General features: G+C 48.4%; 1 protein-coding gene across 32 annotated transcripts in view; it reads left to right on the top strand.

Annotated features, from left to right (window-relative positions):
- kif1aa (kinesin family member 1Aa) overlaps positions 1–19,167 on the top strand; it is a 511,250-nt gene that overhangs the window by 243,246 nt on the left and 248,837 nt on the right. For all 32 annotated transcript variants that reach the window (XM_072474808.1, XM_072474806.1, XM_072474807.1 and 29 more), the window contains 3 exons: positions 240–319; positions 3,848–3,923; positions 15,890–15,969. In XM_072474808.1, the coding sequence (XP_072330909.1) occupies positions 240–319; positions 3,848–3,923; positions 15,890–15,969 (236 nt within the window). The remainder of the gene's footprint in view (positions 1–239; positions 320–3,847; positions 3,924–15,889; positions 15,970–19,167) is intronic.

The raw sequence follows: 19,167 nt of genomic DNA, 5'->3' as shown, positions 1-19,167 counted from the left end.
TAGACTTCGTTTAGGCGATCTACTAGCTAGCCGTAATATATGTTTGAACAGGAGTCTCTCCTCCCAGTGAATTCAGTATAGCAGTGAGTTTCCCAGCAGCGGCCACACTAAATGTTAGTTCTCCAGGGCTTGTTGCATGAGACATGTTGCCCACCTATCTTTCGGACAGCAGCTCTTTCAGGTTAGTTTTCAAAAAGCTTCCACTGATGTACATGAACATCTCTGCACCATGTCAACAGGAGACAGAGAAGATCATTGCTGAGCTGAATGAAACATGGGAGGAGAAACTTCGCAGAACAGAGGCCATAAGAATGGAGAGGTAAAATAAGACTTTAATCTCACTCCAGAATCTGTTATAACAATGGAGTATGTATCTAAGACCTCGTGAGAGCTTCACTGTGAAACTCTTGATTCCTTTGTTGGTATGGACAGCGCACAAACAAACCATGATGACCAGAAGCTCCGGTTCGATTCCCATGTTTGTGCTGAATTAGTTGATCATGCTCAGGGAACAGTTGTTGTGCCAAACTTGACAGTGTTCTGTTCCAGGCCTTAAATCCAAAGTATTTCTCCAAGTCCTACTGCCATGGAGATTAGGGCATTTACACGACAACACCTTTATTTTAGTAAATAGATAAATCACTGTTAACCTAACACATCACACTCCTGTAAAAGGGGAAGTTAATCATGACCACGGGTCTGGGCTCCATATTCATGCTGGATTCTTCCGCACCGCCCGCCACAAGAACGTCACTGGCGAGACTCCGGCAATGGAGAAGTCCATTGATCTCAGGCGGGATTCTCCAGCCTCGTCCGCCCGGTGACCGGAAAATCCCGCCCATAGGCTTTTGTGTCTCAGAATCAACCATGTTTTAATTAAATGGAAGAACCAGCTTGAGGGATTGAATGGCTTGCTGCTTTTCCTGTGTGCCTATGCTCCTCTGGTGGTCTCGAGGGGCTGAATGGCCTTCTCCTATTCTCAGTGCTCCAAAAGCTAGTGATATCGAAACAAACCTGTTGGACTTTAACCTGGTGTTGTAAGACTTCTTACTGTGCTCAGGTTTTTTGTAATACATAAGAACATAAGACATCGGAGTTGACCTTTAGTCTTTTCAGGCTGATCCACCATTTGACAAGATCGCCACCTTGACGCTACCTTCTGACACTATTCCCATATCCCTAAATTCTCTCAGTGCCCAAACTCTATTGGCCGCTGATTTGAACCTTCACATTGGCCGATATTTTACAGCCATTCCCATCGGCGAGACCTTACGGTTCTGCCAATGATAGCGTGGGACCAGAAGATTCTGCTGCTGCTGGCCAATGGCAGGCTGCCTCTATCGCCATGAATGCGCCACCAGTGTGGGGAGAGGGGGGGTTGGGGGGGGGGATCCCTGGGGGGGGATCCCGCACATTAACTGAGCATAGCTGGGTTTGAAAGTTCCAAAAATTCGCAACCTAATGAGCATTGAAATTTGCCCTGATCTCAGTTCTAAAGACCTGACCCCTTATTCTGAGACTGTGACCCCATGTTAGATTCCCCAGCTAGAGAACACGTTCTCTCTGCATTTACCTTGTCAAGCTCCTTATGAATTTTATGCATTTCAATGAGATAATATATCATTCTTCTAAACTCCAGGGAATGTCGGCCTAGTCTACTCAAGTGCTCCAGGTGGACTGAATGGCCAACTCATGTCCCTGTGAAGTAAAAATGTTACTATTTCTACATCAGATGGCCAATGACACAAAATTAAACTAATACTGAGTAAAAGTGATTTGGAAATGTATCCCAACGTTTCTGTTAAAGCGGAGATTAGATTCAACGTTTGCCACAACCATGGCAAGCAATAATATCTAGCCTTTCATAGCATACTGTGCCACCCAACATTTTCTGCTCCTAACTTTTTATGGAGCTCTGCCAGCGAGGATTTCTTTAAAGGGATATGGCAGCCACATCAGAACAGGATCATCCAGATCATAGAATCACTACAGTGCAGAAGAAGGCCATTCGACCCATTGAGACTGCACCCAAGGGCAGAATTGAACTCGGGTCCCTGGTGCCGTGAGGCAGAAGTGCTAACCACTGTGTCACCATGCTGGCCAGGCCATCTGGATAACACTCATGGATACCTTAGCAGAACTGTGATAGCTGCCTTCTGGCTCACCACATATCTTCAACTGCCCACAAATTCAGCTCAAACTAAGACTTAAAAGCTCTCTACCTTACAAAGCCCCGGTTTCTAAGCAACACCCACATGCTTATGCCCTTTTATTTATTCTTCACATCGTAGCCCTCTCCAAACACAATAGAAAAGCAATTTGAACTTAACCAACCTCCACACATACGAACACCTTTGTCCAACACGAATCTAACTATAGATTTTACCCTTCCAGGCGCAGAAACATGAAATTATAAACACACTTAAAACTATACCCTGGGTGTGATTTTTCCACCGCATTGTGCCCAGCGTTGGTCCCATTACATCGGGTGCACAGCGGAAAGTCCAAAAATGGGTTTCGTGTCAGGCGGCGAGCCACACACGATGCACTCCACCCACTGCTACCAGCGCAATCTGGATCATGCCCTCACTGGGTGTGATACAGATAAGCATATTCAAATGAGACACTAGGCTCATTTAAATAAGTGCAGGCCATTTGAGGCTGCAGTCTCCTGGTTCCCGGTATTCACCTGCCACAACGGCCAGGCCTCGCGAATTAGAACTGGTCTCCAGAAATGTAGAATAGACGTGATGGATATGCCCGGGGGCTTGGAGGCCATTAGAGCACTGGATGGTCGGGGACAGGGAGAACTGTGCCCCTTATTTCTGATGTTTACCGATACAAATATAAATCCCATAAAACTACCTACATTTTCTCAATTAAATTTTAAAGAATTTGAGGGGGAGGGCGATTCTCCTCTTGCGTTGCGCCTGGCGCACCTCCCGCTCTTCCCGAAGAATAGCGGGAGAACCCCCAAATGGTGTTCGCGCTGGGCACCAAACAGAGCACAATGCTCCTGTCTCATGGCACCTGATGCAACCTGATTCAAGCTCAGAACTCACATATTTAAATGAAAATTTAAACTAATTTAAATATCCATTTCCGTATTTTAGTCAAAGTCGCCTGCCTCCTTGGATCCACCGCCCTCATTGGTGCCGCGCGAGGCCAGCAGGAATCACTACTGGACTCCATCAACGGAGACTAGGCGTGATGACCATGCCAGGGGGCTTGGTAGCCATTGGGCTCCTGGTTGGTTGGGTACAGGTCACTGCCCCCTGGCACCCTGGCTCGGTTGGAATTGACAAGGGGCTGGGTCTGAGAGGGGGCATGGTCATGAAAGATGGGGGGGATTGAGGAGGGTGGCTAAGGAAGGGGGGGCATGAAGGGAGTGGGCCTTCGGTGACCCAATAGTGGGGTGTTGATCATTTGGTGGGTGGGGATGGGTGGGGGGTGCTGATGCCTGCAAGTTGCGGAGGCTCTCAGCCGCTGGTTGGGAGGTGAGGGGAGCTGTACATTGGCAATTTTTAAATTTGTTCTTGATATGTGAAACCAGCATCTATTGCCCATCCCTATTTGCCCTGAGTGATTGACTAGGCTATTTCAGAGGGCAGTTAAGAGCCAACAACATTAACTTGTGTCTGGAGTCACATATAGGCCAGGGCAATTGAGGATGGCTTGGCCAGCAACCCTCACATCACAAGAAGAAATCAAAAAGATTACCAGTGTACAGAATTCCAACGCACTCAACCACCCACCATTCATTCTCTCAATGAGAATTCAAATGGACCAAACCTTTTCCCGTTCAGCTGTGAGGTAAATTCTTAACAGCGTTATATTAATGTTACAGAGAGGCTCTCCTCGCAGAGATGGGCGTGGCCATGCGTGAAGATGGTGGCACACTGGGTGTCTTCTCCCCTAAAAAGGCAAGTTAGACCTGATTAAAAAAACGTGTGCTGCAACATCGGAAATGCACTGCTGCTAAATGGTTGTAAATGCACATTGTTTTCCTGATGAGTTAATCGATGGTTGTAATCTAGAGCCACTGTCTACACTTTATAATATTTATTCAAATGATTGACCTGAGCTTTCACATGTAAATCAGGCCAGTGGCCTGACCATTATGAATGTCAATGTTCTGCAACTTGGATGAAGAGAAATCCAATGATATATGCAAATGAAAAGACACGTGAGTGAATTTTACACCTCCTCTCACTGGTGCGGTTGAAGGCGGGGGGCACATACAGTAAAGCGGATGGCCAGCCTGCCATATCTCATCCACCCCTGGTCTGTGGTCCATATTACAATGGGGGCGGGTTAGGCCTCAGGCAGTCTGTTCAACCTTATACCTATTGAGGCCCTTAAGTTACAATTAACTACTACCTAAGGCCCTCATTCCAAATTCACTGCAATTTTTTGGTCCACGGGATAAGGCAGAAGCAAAGTGGGCCGCCCGGCCCCTTTGACAGGGCAGGTTGTTGTTGGGCAGAGAGGGGATACCTCCTCGTTGGGGGACAATCCCTAACATGGATCCCCCCCCACCCTTTAGCCCTCTCTCCCGACCTCTCAAACCCAACTCCCTCATCCAGTCCCTCAGCCCTCCTCCCTCTCTGGGGTGGCTCAGCTGTGCCCGTACAAAATCCCGAGCCTTTACCTGAAGTCCGGCTGACCTCTTCACGGGGGCAGCTTGTAGTCCCTGCAGTGGCCACAACTGACTTCTGTCACTGCTGCGACCACAGTGCGTCCGGCCAAGTGCATGTCTACTTGTTCCTCAGGAGCAGAAGTCTCACTTTGATCCAGGTAAGGCTGTTCCCAGTATATTACCACTGTCAGCAGCCAGATTTCCTGTTTGGTTATATGCCGATTGACCTTTAGGTTGAAGAGGTTGGTAATAAAATCCATAAAACGCACCCCCTTGTATTTATGTAGATCCTTACTCTGCCTCTTAGAAGCATCCCAAAATGCCACATACCTAATGCATTCATTTTGAAGTGTAGTTGTTGTTGCTATTTACTGAAACATGGAAGGGGTTTGGGAGGGCTATGGGAAGTGGAAAGGGCGTAGCCGGGACACAGCAATATGAGGGATATGGTTTTTTTTCGGGGATGTGGAAAGGGCATGGAGGGGGGTGGGTGTTTGGTGAGGGGGTGGGTGTTTGGTGAGAGGGTGAGGGCTATATGGTCTGAAAACAATTCACAGGCCTGAGATGATGTCCCAGCAAACCGGGCCCCTTCGCCACCCACACACCTTCGTTGCCACCTCAGGCCTGCATCTGGGACGGTGTCCCAATTCCAGGCTCCTGGAGACCAAAATCTGATGGGAGTTCTTTGACATTTAGAAGTCGTGAGTGCAATGTTGGGAAATAGCCTGAGCTTCCAGACTCTCAGGAAAATCCACCCAGAATATCAATTTAACGTTGTCTTTAAGGGCAACACTTAAAACCGTGCTGTAGTCCTTCAGTAAAGTATCCATTGAATCATGTGGTGAAGTATTGGAGGAGGACATGACCCCATAACTGCCTGCTTAAGCGATAAGAGTGCGACCAATTAAACCACGCTTAACTTGACAAATTTGCAATTTGTGGGATTCCCACATATACCAGCTCCGTAAATTCTACCCAATAGGTTACCACACAATAAAGACACTTTTAAATTGATGTTGGTCATTTGGAGAAGGATGGTCAGAAACTCTGAAACCTCCAGGAGATTTGTACCAGTGTTCGCAAATGTTTGTGAGACAACATTGTGTGAGCACCTTACCAAACGTAAAATCTGGCTGCCCCTCAGCGCTAACACACCGGGGAGGTGGGGCCGGTGGTGGGTCCTTAATTGGATCAGAGTGAGACTTCCGTCCCTGAGAAACAGGAAGTCCAGCCCTAAAGAGCTGCTGTCCAATCAGATCCCAACGCATCTGATATTTTGGGGGTTCAAGTGAAGCAGAGACCCCAGCACCTGGAGAGGTGAAAGGTTTGGTCTCCCTATCAGGAAGTGGATGTTGTCCTTTTTCCCATGGGTAAAAAGCATCTTTGGTTACAAGAGATACGGCAGTGAATCCTCACAAAGAAGTTCGCCAGGCGATTTCAGTGTGAAGTGTAGTTTTCTAAAACTCTGTATATCTAAACAGTACCTCTGCGTGTGCATTTGAATGTGTCTGTGTGAGCATGGGTCCACGTATGTGTTAGTGCGTGTGTAAAACAACATGTATTATAACTCCTGTTGGCTGCCTTCCTGCAATTGCTGCTGCTTTATCATTTAAAAATCAATGTTATTTGTTCTTGTGGTTTTTGCTATGTGCTATCCTGATTATGGCCATTCCTATCCCCACTCAACTACCCCCGCCCCCCCCACCCCTTGCTCAACATCCGCTGATATTTTATTCCTGTTAGATTGTCGACAGAAGAGCTGCTCAGATGTTGCTGGAATCTCTGGGGGCATTTTTCCCCGAGGAGGTTTGTCCTGGGTGACCGTGTGTGTGTGAACAGTGTTGTGCTGCCTCTGGTGTGGTTTGTTCTGTTACTTGTTAAATAGAATCCCTGATTCTATTGGTTATTTCTGATTAATTTTACAACGTTACAGTCCTCCTTTAATGGCTCTTACCTTCATGGACCATTCTCGGCAATACAAATTTTATAAACTTCAGGTCATATTTTGGGAAGGAGTTTTAGACCTCCTCCCTTCTCTTCATTCCCCCTTTTCTGCTCTCTTTCTATCTACCTTTGCCCTACCCCACTCTTCCACTTCCTCTTCATTCCATCCATTCTCCTTTTTCCAGCTCTACCACCTCCACCTATTCAATTCTCCCTCTTCTTTATTTTCCCCAATTAAGGGGCAATTTAGCATAGCCAATCCACCTTCCTTACACATCTTTGGGTTGTGGGGGTGAGGCCCACCCAGACACGGGGAAAATGTGCCATCTCCACACAGACAGTGTCCCCGGACCGGGATTGAACCTGGGTCCTCAGCGCCGTGAGGTGGCAATGCTAACCGCTGCACCACTGTGCCCCCTTCATTCTCAGTCTTCTCCCATCCCTCCTCCATTTCTCCCTCTCTCCGCTTCTTTCACAGTCATCCATTCTTTTCCGCCTCCCCCTCACATATTTCCCTCTCCCCTTGTAACTGTTTACCCTTAACCTCCTTCGCCAACTTCCCCTTCAAATGTAATTTAATTAAGATCATGAGAAATCGTGGGATTAAAAAAGATTGCCTGTCATCTGTCACATCCAAAGTCCATGTACACTCATTTAAATACCAGAGAGAAGGTTCTCCAAGGGTTTTTCAGTCAATTTCCCCAGAAGTAAATCAAGTAAGACTCCAGAATCTCTATCCTTCCATCTGACGATCTATATCCTTGACCAGTTGCATTCCTTGAGATGATACCTGCATTGATCATTTCAGCAGCTCACAGTTCCCCATATCCCAAACACATTTACCCATCTCTACCTGCACTTACTGAGTGAGCCAATCTAGACCAGAGCAGCAACAGGGCGACTAACCTTTGGGCTTGTTGCATCTGTCCAATTCAGACACTTCAACCAGCTCTTTAATTAAAGTTTACCCAGGTACCTTTATTTGTGAGTAGAACAAAGTAGGACACAGATATCATAGAATTTACAGTGCAGAAGGAGGCCATTCAGCCCATCGAGTCTGCACCGGCTCTTGGAAAGAGCACCCTACCCAAGGTCAGCACCTCCACCCTATCCCCATAACCCAGTAACTCCACCCAACACCAAGGGCAATTCTGGACACTAAGGGCAATTTATCATGGCCAATCCACCTAACCTGCACATCTTTGGACTGTGGGAGGAAACCGGAGCACCCGGAGGAAACCCACGCACACACGGGGAGGACGTGCAGTCTCCTCACAGACAGTGACCCAAGCCGGAATCGAACCTGGGACCCTGGAGCTGTGAAGCAATTGTGCTATCCACAATGCTAACGTGCTGCCCATATAATGCAGCACACTTTATTAAATATAGTTAAACCATAAATTATCCACTATACATACAAGAAACACCCAGGATTTGATTATACTACCCACAAAGGTGGTTTGGGAAGCTGCAGATCCGATCCCTGAGTCCCTCTGGTTCCTCTTTGTAAAGGTGCTTCTTGCTGGCTGTTGCTTCCTTCCTTCTTGCTGGTCTGGTCAAGTTCACCTCACACACCAAACTTCGACTCTTTTGCTTCGAGTCTTTTGCTTTGAGTATTTTGCTCCCCGTCTCTGCTTCCAGTCGTAGCTTCCAGTCCTGTTTCTCCAGATGTCTGGGATGCCTATTTTTTTATCCCCCTTGTCGCCACCCACCTCCTTTCTCCACCTGCCCTTGGCCTTTGGCCAATGGAGTCTCAGGAGGCAGGTTCTCAGTGCCCAATGGTCTAGTTGATGACCTGTTGACTGGGTACCTGAGCCCGCCCTGGGAGGAGTGATGATTGCCTGATGGGAACAATAGGCCAGTGAATCTCAAACAGCGGATAATTAATTGATGGGTTATTCATGGGCTGCTTCAGACAGGCCCGGCAGCTTGTCTTGAGTTCTGTATATTCAGATTCTGCAGGCTTCTGGAGACTGTGGTTTTTAAAGTGCCCAATTCTTTAATTTAAGATATCCAATTTAAATCGGCCTTAAAACTAGGCCCTGATTATTACTACAGGCTCTATGTCTGAAATAAAGTCGGGCAACTGCTTTTTTTTTAATAGACATTTTATTAAGGTATTTTTGGAATTACAACAACAACAAAATAAACAATGTACATGAAGCTATAAACATAGTGCAAAAGCCGTCTCCCTCCCTTGCAGGTCCCACCTTTATTAACCCCCTACTTCTAAGCTAAACTAACCCCACCCCCCTTCTGCTGACGATTAATTTTCCATAAAGAAGTCGACAAACGGTTGCCACCTCCGGGCGAACCCTAACATTGACCCTCTCATGACAAACTTGATTTTCTCCAAACAGAGAAAGCTAGCCATGTCAGATAGCCAGGTCTCCGACTTCGGGGCCTTTGAGTCCCTCCAAGCTAATAATATCCGTCTCCAGGCTACCAGGGAAGCAAAGGCCAGAATGTCTGCCTCTTTCTCCTCCTGGGTTCCCGGATCTTCTAACATCCCGAAAATCACCACCTCTGGACTCGGTGCCACCCTTCTTTTTAACACCGTGAACATGACATCTGCAAACCCCAGCCAGCATCCCCTAAGCTTCAGACATGTCCAGAACATGTGGACATGGTTCGCTGGTCCTCCCGCACATTTTACACACCTGTCTTCCACCCCAAAGAATCTGCTCATCCGGGCCGCTGTCATGTGGGCACGGTGAACGACCTCAAATTGTATCAGGCTGAGCCTGGCACATGTTTTGGACGCGTTGACTCTACTCAACGCGTGCGCCGTAGACCATCCTCTATCTCTCCTCCCAGCTCCTCCTCCCACTTGCGCTTCAGCTCCTCGGTCTGCGTCTCCTCTGACCCCATAAGTTCCTTGTAAATGTCAGAAATGCTCCCCTCTCCTACCCACCCTCTGGAAACTACCCTGTCCTTAATCCCCCTTGGTGGTAGGAATGGGAAGGTTGATACCTGTCTACGTAGGAAGTCCCGTACCTGCAGGTACCTTAATTTGTTTCCCCTCGCCAACCCAAACTTCTCCTCCAGCGCCCTCATACTCGAAAAGCTCCCCTCTATAAACATATCCTCCATCCTTTCAATCCCTGCTCTCCGCCATATCAGGAACCCCCCCATCCATACTTCCCAGGGCAGATTGGGGACCAGACCGATGCTCCATCTGCTCCCACATGTCTCCTGCATTGCCCCCAGACTCTAAGGCCACCACCACCACGGGGCTGGTGGAGTACCACGCCGACGGAAACGGTGGAGGCGCAGTTACCAACGCCCCCAGACTGGTGCCCTTGCATGAAGCCGCCTCCATACACTCCCATGCTGACCCTCCCCCCACCACCCACTTCCTGATCATGGCTATATTCGTCGCCCAGTAATAGTTACTAAAATTTGGCAGTGCCAGCCCCCCCCTCCCCGACTCTGCTCAAGCATTAGCTTCCTTACTCGTGGGGTCTTGCCCGCCCAAACAAAGCCAGTAATTACTTTGTTGATCCGTTTAAAAAAGGACCGCGGAATAAAAATGGGGAGACACTGAAAACAGGAATCTCGGGAGGACCGTCACCTTCACCGTCTGCACCCTCCCAGCCAGTGACAACGGAAGCGCATCCCGTCTCCGAAAATCATCCTTCATTTGGTCTACTAGTCGGGCCAGATTTAATTTATGCACCCGGTCCCATTCCCGCGCCACTTGGATGCCTAGGTACCTAAAGCTTCCCCCGACTAATCTAAACGGCAGCTCCCCCAATCGCCTCTCCTGCCCCCTCGCCTGGACCGCAAACATCTCACTTTTCCCCTTATTTAGCTTATACCCCGAAAACCGGCCAAATTCCCCATGATTTCTTCTATCCCCTCTATTGGGTCCGATACATACAAAAGCAGGTTGTCTGCATAAAGCGAGACTCTGTGCTCCATCACCCCCCCCCACTCTCCGCCCCCGACCCCCCCCCCCCCCCCCACTCCCCCCCGGACTAGCCCTTTGAGGCTCTCAGAGCAATTGCCAGCGGCTCTATAGCTAGTGCGAACAACAGTGGGGAGAGGGGGCATCCCTGTCTCGTCCCCCGGTGCAGTCTAAAGTAGTCCGATGTTGTCCTATTTGTCTGTACGCTTTCCACAGGAGCCTGCTACAGCAACCTGACCCAGTCAGTAAAGCCCCGCCCAAATCCGAACCGTCCCAGTACCTCCCACAGATAATCCCATTCTACCCGATCAAAAGCCTGCTCTGCGTCCATTGCGACCACTACCTCCACCTCCCTACCTTCCGGGGGCATCATGATCACGTTTAATAGCCTTCTTATATTGGCCACCAACTGCCTTCCCTTAACAAACCCCATCTGGTCCTCCCCAATAATGTCCCTAACACAATCCTCAATCCCGGAGGACAAAGTTTTGGCCAGCGGTTTGGCGTCCAGATTCAACAGGGATATCGGCCTGTAGGACCCACACAGCTCCGGGTTCTTGTCCCACTTCAGGATCAGCGAAATCATGGCCTGTGACATCGTTGGGGGCAGCACCCCTCTCTCCCTTGCCTCATTGAACATCCTCATCAACAACAGCCCCAATATCCCCAAGAACATTTTGCAGAACTCCACTGGGTACCCGTCTGGTCCCGGGACTGCATGGCCTTCAGACCCTCCCCTATCTCTTCCAACCCGATCGGGGTCCCCAGCCCTTCTACCAGCTCCCCGACCACCTTTGGGAAATTCAGTCCCCCTAAGAAGTGCCTCATCCCCTCCGGCCCAGATGGAGGTTCCGACCCATAAAGCCTACTGTAAAAATCCCTAAACGCCTTATTCACCCCTGCTGAATCACCAACCAGGGGCGGGATTCTCCTCTACCCGGCGGGGCGGGGGATCCCGGCGGGATGGACTGGCGTGAACCACTCCGACTTCGGGCCGCAATCCGCACCTTTAGGGGCCAAGCCCGCACCTTTAGGGGCTAGGCCCACGCCGGAGTGGTTGCCATCCCGCCGACTGGCGTGGAAGGCTTTGACGCCATGCCAGCTGGGGCTGAAGGGACTCCGCCGGCCGGCGGAAGTCCGCACATGTGCGGGGGCGTCTGCGGCTGCTGACGTCATCCCCGCGCATGCGCAGGGGAGGGTCACCTCCCCGTCGGCCACCGCGGAGGCCCCCATGGTGGCCTGGCCCGCGATCGGGGGCGGGCCTGTGCCGTGGGGGCACTCGGAGGGGAAAGAGTGCCCCCACGGCACAGGCCCACCTGCGGATCGGTGGGCCCCCGATCGCGGGGCCTGGCCACCATGGGGGCCAGATCGCCCCGCATTCCCCCCCAGGTGACCGAAGCCCGTTCGGCCGGTAAGGGAGGTGGTTTAATTCACGCCCGCGGGACCAGCATTACAGCAGCGGGACTTCGGCCCATCGCGGGCCGGAGAATCGGAGGGGGGGACCCGACGACCGGCGCGGCGCAATTCCCGCCCACGCCGAATCTCCGGTGCCAGAGAATTCGCCGGCCGATGGGGGTGGGATTCATGCCGCCCCCTGGCGATACTCCGACCCGGCGGGGGGGTCAGAGAATCCCTCCCCAGGTTCCCATCTCCATCATTTACTTTCCCTATCTGACTGGCTGCCTCCCTCTTTCTAAGCTGCTGTGCAAGCATTCTGCTGGCCTTCTCTCCATGCTCATAGATCGCCCCCCTCGCCTTTCTCAGCTGCTCCACTGCGCTCCCTGTGGTTAACAAGTCGAACTCCGCCTGTAGCCTCCGCCGTTCCCTTAAGAGCCCTGACCTGGGGTATCCGCATACCTCCTGTCGATCTGTAGTATCTCCTTTACCAGTCGGTCCGTCTCTGCCCTGTCTACCTACTCCCTGTGGGTCCATATCGAGATCAGCTCTCCTCTAACCTCCGCCATCAGTGCTTCCCACACCACCGCTGCTGAAATTTCCCCCGTATCGTTGACCTGCAGGTAGTTCTGAATGCATTTCCTCAGCCACTTGCACACCCCTTCGTCAGCTAAAAGTCCCACATCTAGCCTCCAGTGCGGGCGCTGGTTACTGTCTTTACTAATCTGCCGGTCAACCCAGTGTGGGGCATGGTCTGAGATTGTGATCACCGAATACCCCGTGTCCACCACCCCTGTCAGTAAAGCCCTGCTCAGAATAAAGAAATTGATCCGGGAGAACTCCTTTACTCTTGGCTGCCCAAATCTCCCCCCCCCCCCCATGAACCCTTTTAGTTCCCTTGCCATTCGTGGCACCCTGCCCGTTTTTGAGCTTGACCGGTCTAAGCCAGGGCCAATAACTGTGTTGAAGTCCCCTCCCATGACCAACTTGTGCGAGTCCAGGTCCAGTATCTTCAGGTCCAGCCTCCAGCCCGTGCTCCACGACTCCACCAGCCCGCCCCTAGGCAGCCTCCGCCCCCAACTCCTCTCTGTCCCTTAGCACAAGTCCCTCCCTTGTCAGCAGAACATTTGTCTGGCAACTACTGCTGATTGCTATCCTGCCTGTTGGGAGCTGTGTGGATGCCAGGTGAGAGCAAGTCTGTGCCAGGCTATGATACCCACACACCACGGCCAAATGGCTGTCTAGGCCCTTGCATTAATTATTGGTTACTTGGAAGAGCACCCATGGAAGTAGAATTATTGAATAGTATCATAGAATAATACACAGGAAAGAAGCTGGCTATTTGGCCCATTGTGTTTGTGCCAGTGAAAGTGCGATCAAATTAATCCCTCTGCCCCTGCTCTTTCCCCATTGCCCCACAATTATTCATTTTCAAGTGTTTATCCAATTCCCTTTTGGAAGTTACTATTGACTCTGCTCCCATTCCCCCCTCTCAAGCAATGCGTTCCAGATCAACATAACTCACTGCATTAAAAAGCAGTCATTACTCCTCCCCTTGAGTTATTTGGATGTATCTTCAAAGGGTGAGGGAGAATTAACCGGAGAATCCCTGTGGAAAGGGATAGGCTTCCACAGTTGTGCCTTCTTTAATTTAAGAAGAAGGTTCAAATTTGAGGGCGGGGGTGGAGGGAGAAGTATCTTGGTCATGGCCTCACATCCCTGGTAAAATTGACATAATCCTTTGTGTACCATCATGTATGTATTGTAGTGACCACCTAAATGGCAACAGTCTATCGGCAGGGACAACAATAAAACTCCAATAGTAATACATCCTTTATTTTATAAGGGCACAGGTGAAAGTATTAACACCACAGGGTCCGTTCTCCTCTAAATCCCATCTGAGTGTGCCATTACCCTCCGAGGTACTGTATGTGTTACAGGATATAGTGTAAGGTATAAGATGATCCTGTCTCAACACATACTGGCATATGTAAAGATATTGCTACATCATTTCTCAGTTGCCTCATTCATGTGTGTTTGTGTTTGATCCTCCCATGATTAATTAATATTACACTGATTAATCATTTGGTTTTGCTTGAATGAGGATTTGTTATTAAGTCACTCTCCAGGAATCACACCCAGGACAGTGGACAGGCGGATATATACTTGTTCTGCAAATGTTGCAGCCAACCAAATGCTTACCAAAAGCTAGAGGTTTGTCAAAGCTCCTCAATGAGTGAGGCTCTCACCATCTAGATCCCTCCACAATGAGACTCTCATTTCCTTTCTATCAAGGTGGGGTCCTAATAATGAGGTTGTGCCTTTAAAAGGATCCCGATGATTTGGGTGTTTGTAACGTGCAGATAGAATCAATTTACAACACGACAAATGATATACAAAATACAATGTCCCTTATCATACTCAAGTACAATGCACTGACTCATTATTGGCTCTCCCACTGGCTGGTCCTTGACTCTGACACTCTCGAGATATCACCCAGTTCTTGGTGCAGGCATCTCTCTGACTGTTGCCTTTGTTTCTGACTTATCAAACATTATTTTTGCACTTTGCAAAAAATCTGATTGGATAGCATGCCTTTTTCAACAAATAGCATGTTGTTGTGGAATGCAATCCTTTCAACAATAAAAGATTGGCATCTCAAAGCATGCTACGGTTGGTCAATTCTTCCCCAAAAAGCACTCCATAATGGCTATATTTAATGAAAGAACTAATCTATGAGTGGAATGGACTGAGAATAGAAGGTTAACACAAGAATCCCTGGTATGCAGAGAGGGATTGATTAAAGGGATGATCACTGGAGCTTGATTAGCCTGTCAGAGGGTTTGTATGGTTCTGTTACCAATACTTGTGAGGCTTTGCTGCAACCTCAGATAGGTCTTGTTGGAGGTGGTTGTCATTCATTTCCCAGGTTGCTGAGCACCGCTGGCAATGCAGGCAGCAAAGTAAATAAATGTGATCTGATCCCACCATATGAAGAAGTTGCAACAACTTACATTTATCTAGTGCATTAACATGGTAAAACCTCCAAAAGTGCTTAACAGCAGCGATGCTGATAAAATACATGAAGACAAAGAAGGAGATATCAGGGCAGATGACCAAAAGCTTTATCAAAAAGGTACATTTTAAGGAGCATCTTTAAAGCGGAGAGAGAGGCAGAGAGATACGTGGTGAAAATTTCAGAGCTTGGGGTCCAGGGCAGCTGAAGGCACTGCACTAAAGTTAGAATTATTCAAATTAGGGGTGCACAGAGACCAGAATTGGAAGAGTTCAGAGATTTGTAAGGCAGAAGGAGGTTATCGAGATATGGAGGGGTGAGGCCACTGATTTGAAAACGAGGATGTGAATTTTAAAATTAAGGGGCTGTTAGGCCGGGAGCTCGCTAAAGTCAGCAATCCCAAAGATAAATGAGATTTAGACCGAGTGACGATAAAGACAGCAGAGTTTTGGATGAGCACAGTTTATGGAGGGTGAAAGATGGAAGCCACTCAGGAGAGTATTTAGGTTCTCGAGTCTAGAAGTAACAAAGGCATGAATGAGGATTTCAACGGAAGGTGAGTTGTGGCAGGGAGGAGTCGAGCGATGCTACAGAGGTGGAAGTAGGCAATGATGGTGGTGTGTAGATGTAGTCGTAAGCTCAACTCGGGGTTCAAACGCGACAGGAAAAATGCAAGTGGCCTTGTGGTGGAAACGACTCGCTACTGGCCACTGATGGAATCTTTCTGTCCCGTGGATGTCCGTGCTGTTTTGCATGGCTCACCTGTCCCACCCACCACGGAGGTTGCCTTCGGTGGGACTGGAAGATCCCGCCAGTGGGAAGGGTGGGAAAATTCCACCTAAAGGCTTCAGCCTTTTCAAACTACCGTGGGAGAACATTTCTGCTGATCCAATATTGGACAAGCAGTAAAGTGTGACAAATCAGAGGACAGTGCAGGGTCCTGTAACACTTGCTTCCTGTAACAATCTGTGACTTTTCCTTGTAGACTCCGCATCTGGTGAATTTGAATGAGGATCCACTGATGTCCGAGTGCCTCTTGTATTACATCAAGGATGGAACCACCAGGTACGAACTCCATTTTTGTCCAGACTAGTCCAGTTTTGGCTTTATTCGTTACTTTTTTTTTTGATAGGTGCCTGATCGAAGCGTAGCATTAGGGCAGCATGGTGGGACACTTTATAGCACTGCTGCCTCACAGTGCCAGTGACCCAGGTTCAGTTCTGGCCTTAGGTGACTGTCTGTGTGGAGTTTGCACGTTCTCCTTACGTCTGCGTGGGTTTCCTCTGGGTGCTCCGGTTTCCTCCCACACCCCAAAGATGTGCAGGTTACGTGGGTTGGCCATGCTAAATTACTCATTAGTGTCCAAAGGTTAGGTGAGGTTACGGGGATGGGTGGTGGGGGGGGGGGGGGGGGGGGGGGGGGGGGGGGGGGGGGGGCTAGGTGGAGCTAGGTGGGATGCTCTTAGGCAGACTCGAGGGGCTGATTGGCCACGTTCTGCACTGTCGGGATTCTGTGATTCAGATTGCCTGATTAATGAGTAATACGTCTCAGTAGTGATCGGCTGTAGCCTGCTAATTTGCTTTACCCTAACAAATATTTAACTGGCACTAGCATTATAAAAATCAAATTTAGAATTTCTAGCGATCCAAAGGAAACAGTAAGGAAATATTATTTTATCCGAAAAGATATGAACCAAACGTTTAAGAAGGGCATAAATGGTTCCAATAATTGAGGGACAAAGGGATATTGATATCAGATATCGTGTAAGAGATTCAGTACAGACGGCAGACAATACTGGTTCACATGGAGATGTTGCAAGGCTGTGGCATAATCTCACCAGAGTTAGTGATTGAAACAGTGACAATGTTGACTTTCTGAATTGATTAGACAGAGGAATAAAGAAATATGAAACCAGGGGGAACACATGGAATTGGGACTACTGCTTGTGCGGAGGATGGGGTGACTGAGCTAAGCAGTTTACCTCCATGTTGTAATTTCTGTGACCTTGGATGAAAGGGATTGATATCTTTTGGGTTCTTTTCTAACTTGCTTGCCATAGAGTATTCCAGCTGCATACTTGCAATGCTTCCGAGCCTCCTTCCCACAGACGCCTCCACAATGAATTGCACCCGATTGCTGCTTCCATTTGCAGGAGCGATACACTTGCAGTGTGTAATGGGACAGTTTAAAACGTTCAGGAGTTTGAATGGGCCTCAGTTGCTGATTACTCCATCTAAAAACAGATGATTGGCAGTGATACAGCTCTTAGATGTTTGGATCGTTGCCAATGACTTCAAGAGTGTTTAACGTTGTCTTGAGATCTCAGTAAGCTTTTAGCAACAATACCTGGAAAGAATGAGCAAAACTTACCTCACAATTGGTTTCAGCTGCTGGAAATGGCTGCATAACAGATCATTCGAACGTTGTAATAATGATACAGCACCATATTAGATCTCATTTCATGTTTAAATCATCAAACTCACTTATTTACATAAGGCTGACCAAGAATATAAACGAGTCATAAATACGATAATGTCTCTTGGGTTGAAAATATTTCACCTAACTCCAAGCCAGGATAATAATAATAATACAATAACTCTGCAAATCACTTCTAAATAATCCCAGTGTTTATTTTCCTAGTCTGGCAGCTTCATCTAAATTGCTTTGTGGAAATTGAAAGTTATTTTCAATTTTCAATCTGCTTGGTCCCCTCTCCAAAGTTATCGAATAGACGTTTAAAAATTTGAACAGAACAGCCCCTTTTTTACAGCTCAGGAAAGAGTTACCAGGACATTTTTGGATTTTGAAAATCTGACCACATAGATTTAAACAGGAACTTCAGCCATACACAAACGGAATTTTCAGCTTGAATTGCTCCTCTCTTCGCCATGTAATCGAGATAATATGCAATATTATTTTGGGCTATGTTTTGGTTTATACTGTTTCTCTATCCTGTGTTATTTTGATGATTTGCATTTATGTAACACCCTGCCGTTTCTCAAAACTCTTCATATACAATGAACTACTTTTGTACACGGTCACTGTTTTGCACACAGTAATATCCTGGGTTGCCGACTCTGCGCGTATTCCTGGAGGTTTTATAACAAGACACCGCACTACCAGGGCAGCACAGTAGAATTGTGGATAGCACAATTGCTTCACAGCTCCAGGGTCCCAGGTTCGATTCCGGCTTGGGGTCACTGTCTGTGTGGAGTCTGCACATTCTCCCCGTGTGTGCGTGGGTTTCCTCCAGGTGCTCCAGTTTCCTCCCACAGTCCAAAGATGTGCAGGTCAGGTGGATTGGCCATGCTAAATTGCCCATAGTGTCCAAAATTGCCCTTAGTGTTGGGTGGGGTTACTGGGTTATGGGGATAGGGTGGAGGTGTGGACCTTGGGTAGGGTGCTCTTTCCAAGAGCCTGTGCAGACTCAATGGGCCGAATGGCCTCCTTCTGCACTGTAAATTCTATGATCTATGATCTACCAGAGGACGTGGAAGCTTTGGAGAGAGTATAGAAAAGGTTTACCAGAATGTCGCCTGGCATGGAGGGTATTAGCCAAGAGGAGAGAGTGAATAAAACTGGGATTGTTCTCCCTAGAAAGACGGAGGCTGAGGGACGACCTGATAGAAGTTTATAAAGTTATGAGGGGTATAGATAGGGTCAACAGTTGGAGGCTTTTTCCCAGGGTGGAAATGACAAATTACAAGGGGGCACAATAAGAAGTCTTACAACACCAGGTTAAAGTCCAACAGGTTTGTTTCAAACACTAGCTTTCGGAGCGCTGCTCCTTCCTCAGGTGAATGAAGAGGTATGTTCCAGAAAGATATATATGGACAAAGTCAAAGATGCAAGACAATGCTTTGAATGCGACCATTTGCAGGTAATTCAGTCTTTACAGATCCAGAGATGGGGTAACCCCAGGTTAAAGAGGTGTGAATTGTTCTCAAGCCATGACAGTTGGTAGGATTTTGCAGGCCAGATGGTGGGGGATGAATATAATGCGACATGAATCCCAGGTCCGGTTGAGGACCGTACTCGTGTATGCGGAACTTGGTTATAAGTTTCTGCTCGACAATTTTTACGTTGTCGTGTGTCCTGAAGGGCCGCCTTGGAGAACGGCTTACCCGGAGATCAGAGGCTGAACTGAAGTGTTCCCCGACTGGAAAGGAACATTCCTGCCTGGCGATTGTCCGCACGATGTCAAAAAACCACATTCCACTCTAATTAGTAAGCAATTAGACACTTCACTAACTGGTGGGATGA

The sequence above is a fragment of the Scyliorhinus torazame genome, chromosome 14 (assembly GCF_047496885.1).
Source record: "Scyliorhinus torazame isolate Kashiwa2021f chromosome 14, sScyTor2.1, whole genome shotgun sequence".
NCBI classification, from domain to species: domain Eukaryota; kingdom Metazoa; phylum Chordata; class Chondrichthyes; order Carcharhiniformes; family Scyliorhinidae; genus Scyliorhinus; species Scyliorhinus torazame.
This window is presented reverse-complemented; position numbering and strand designations above follow the sequence as displayed.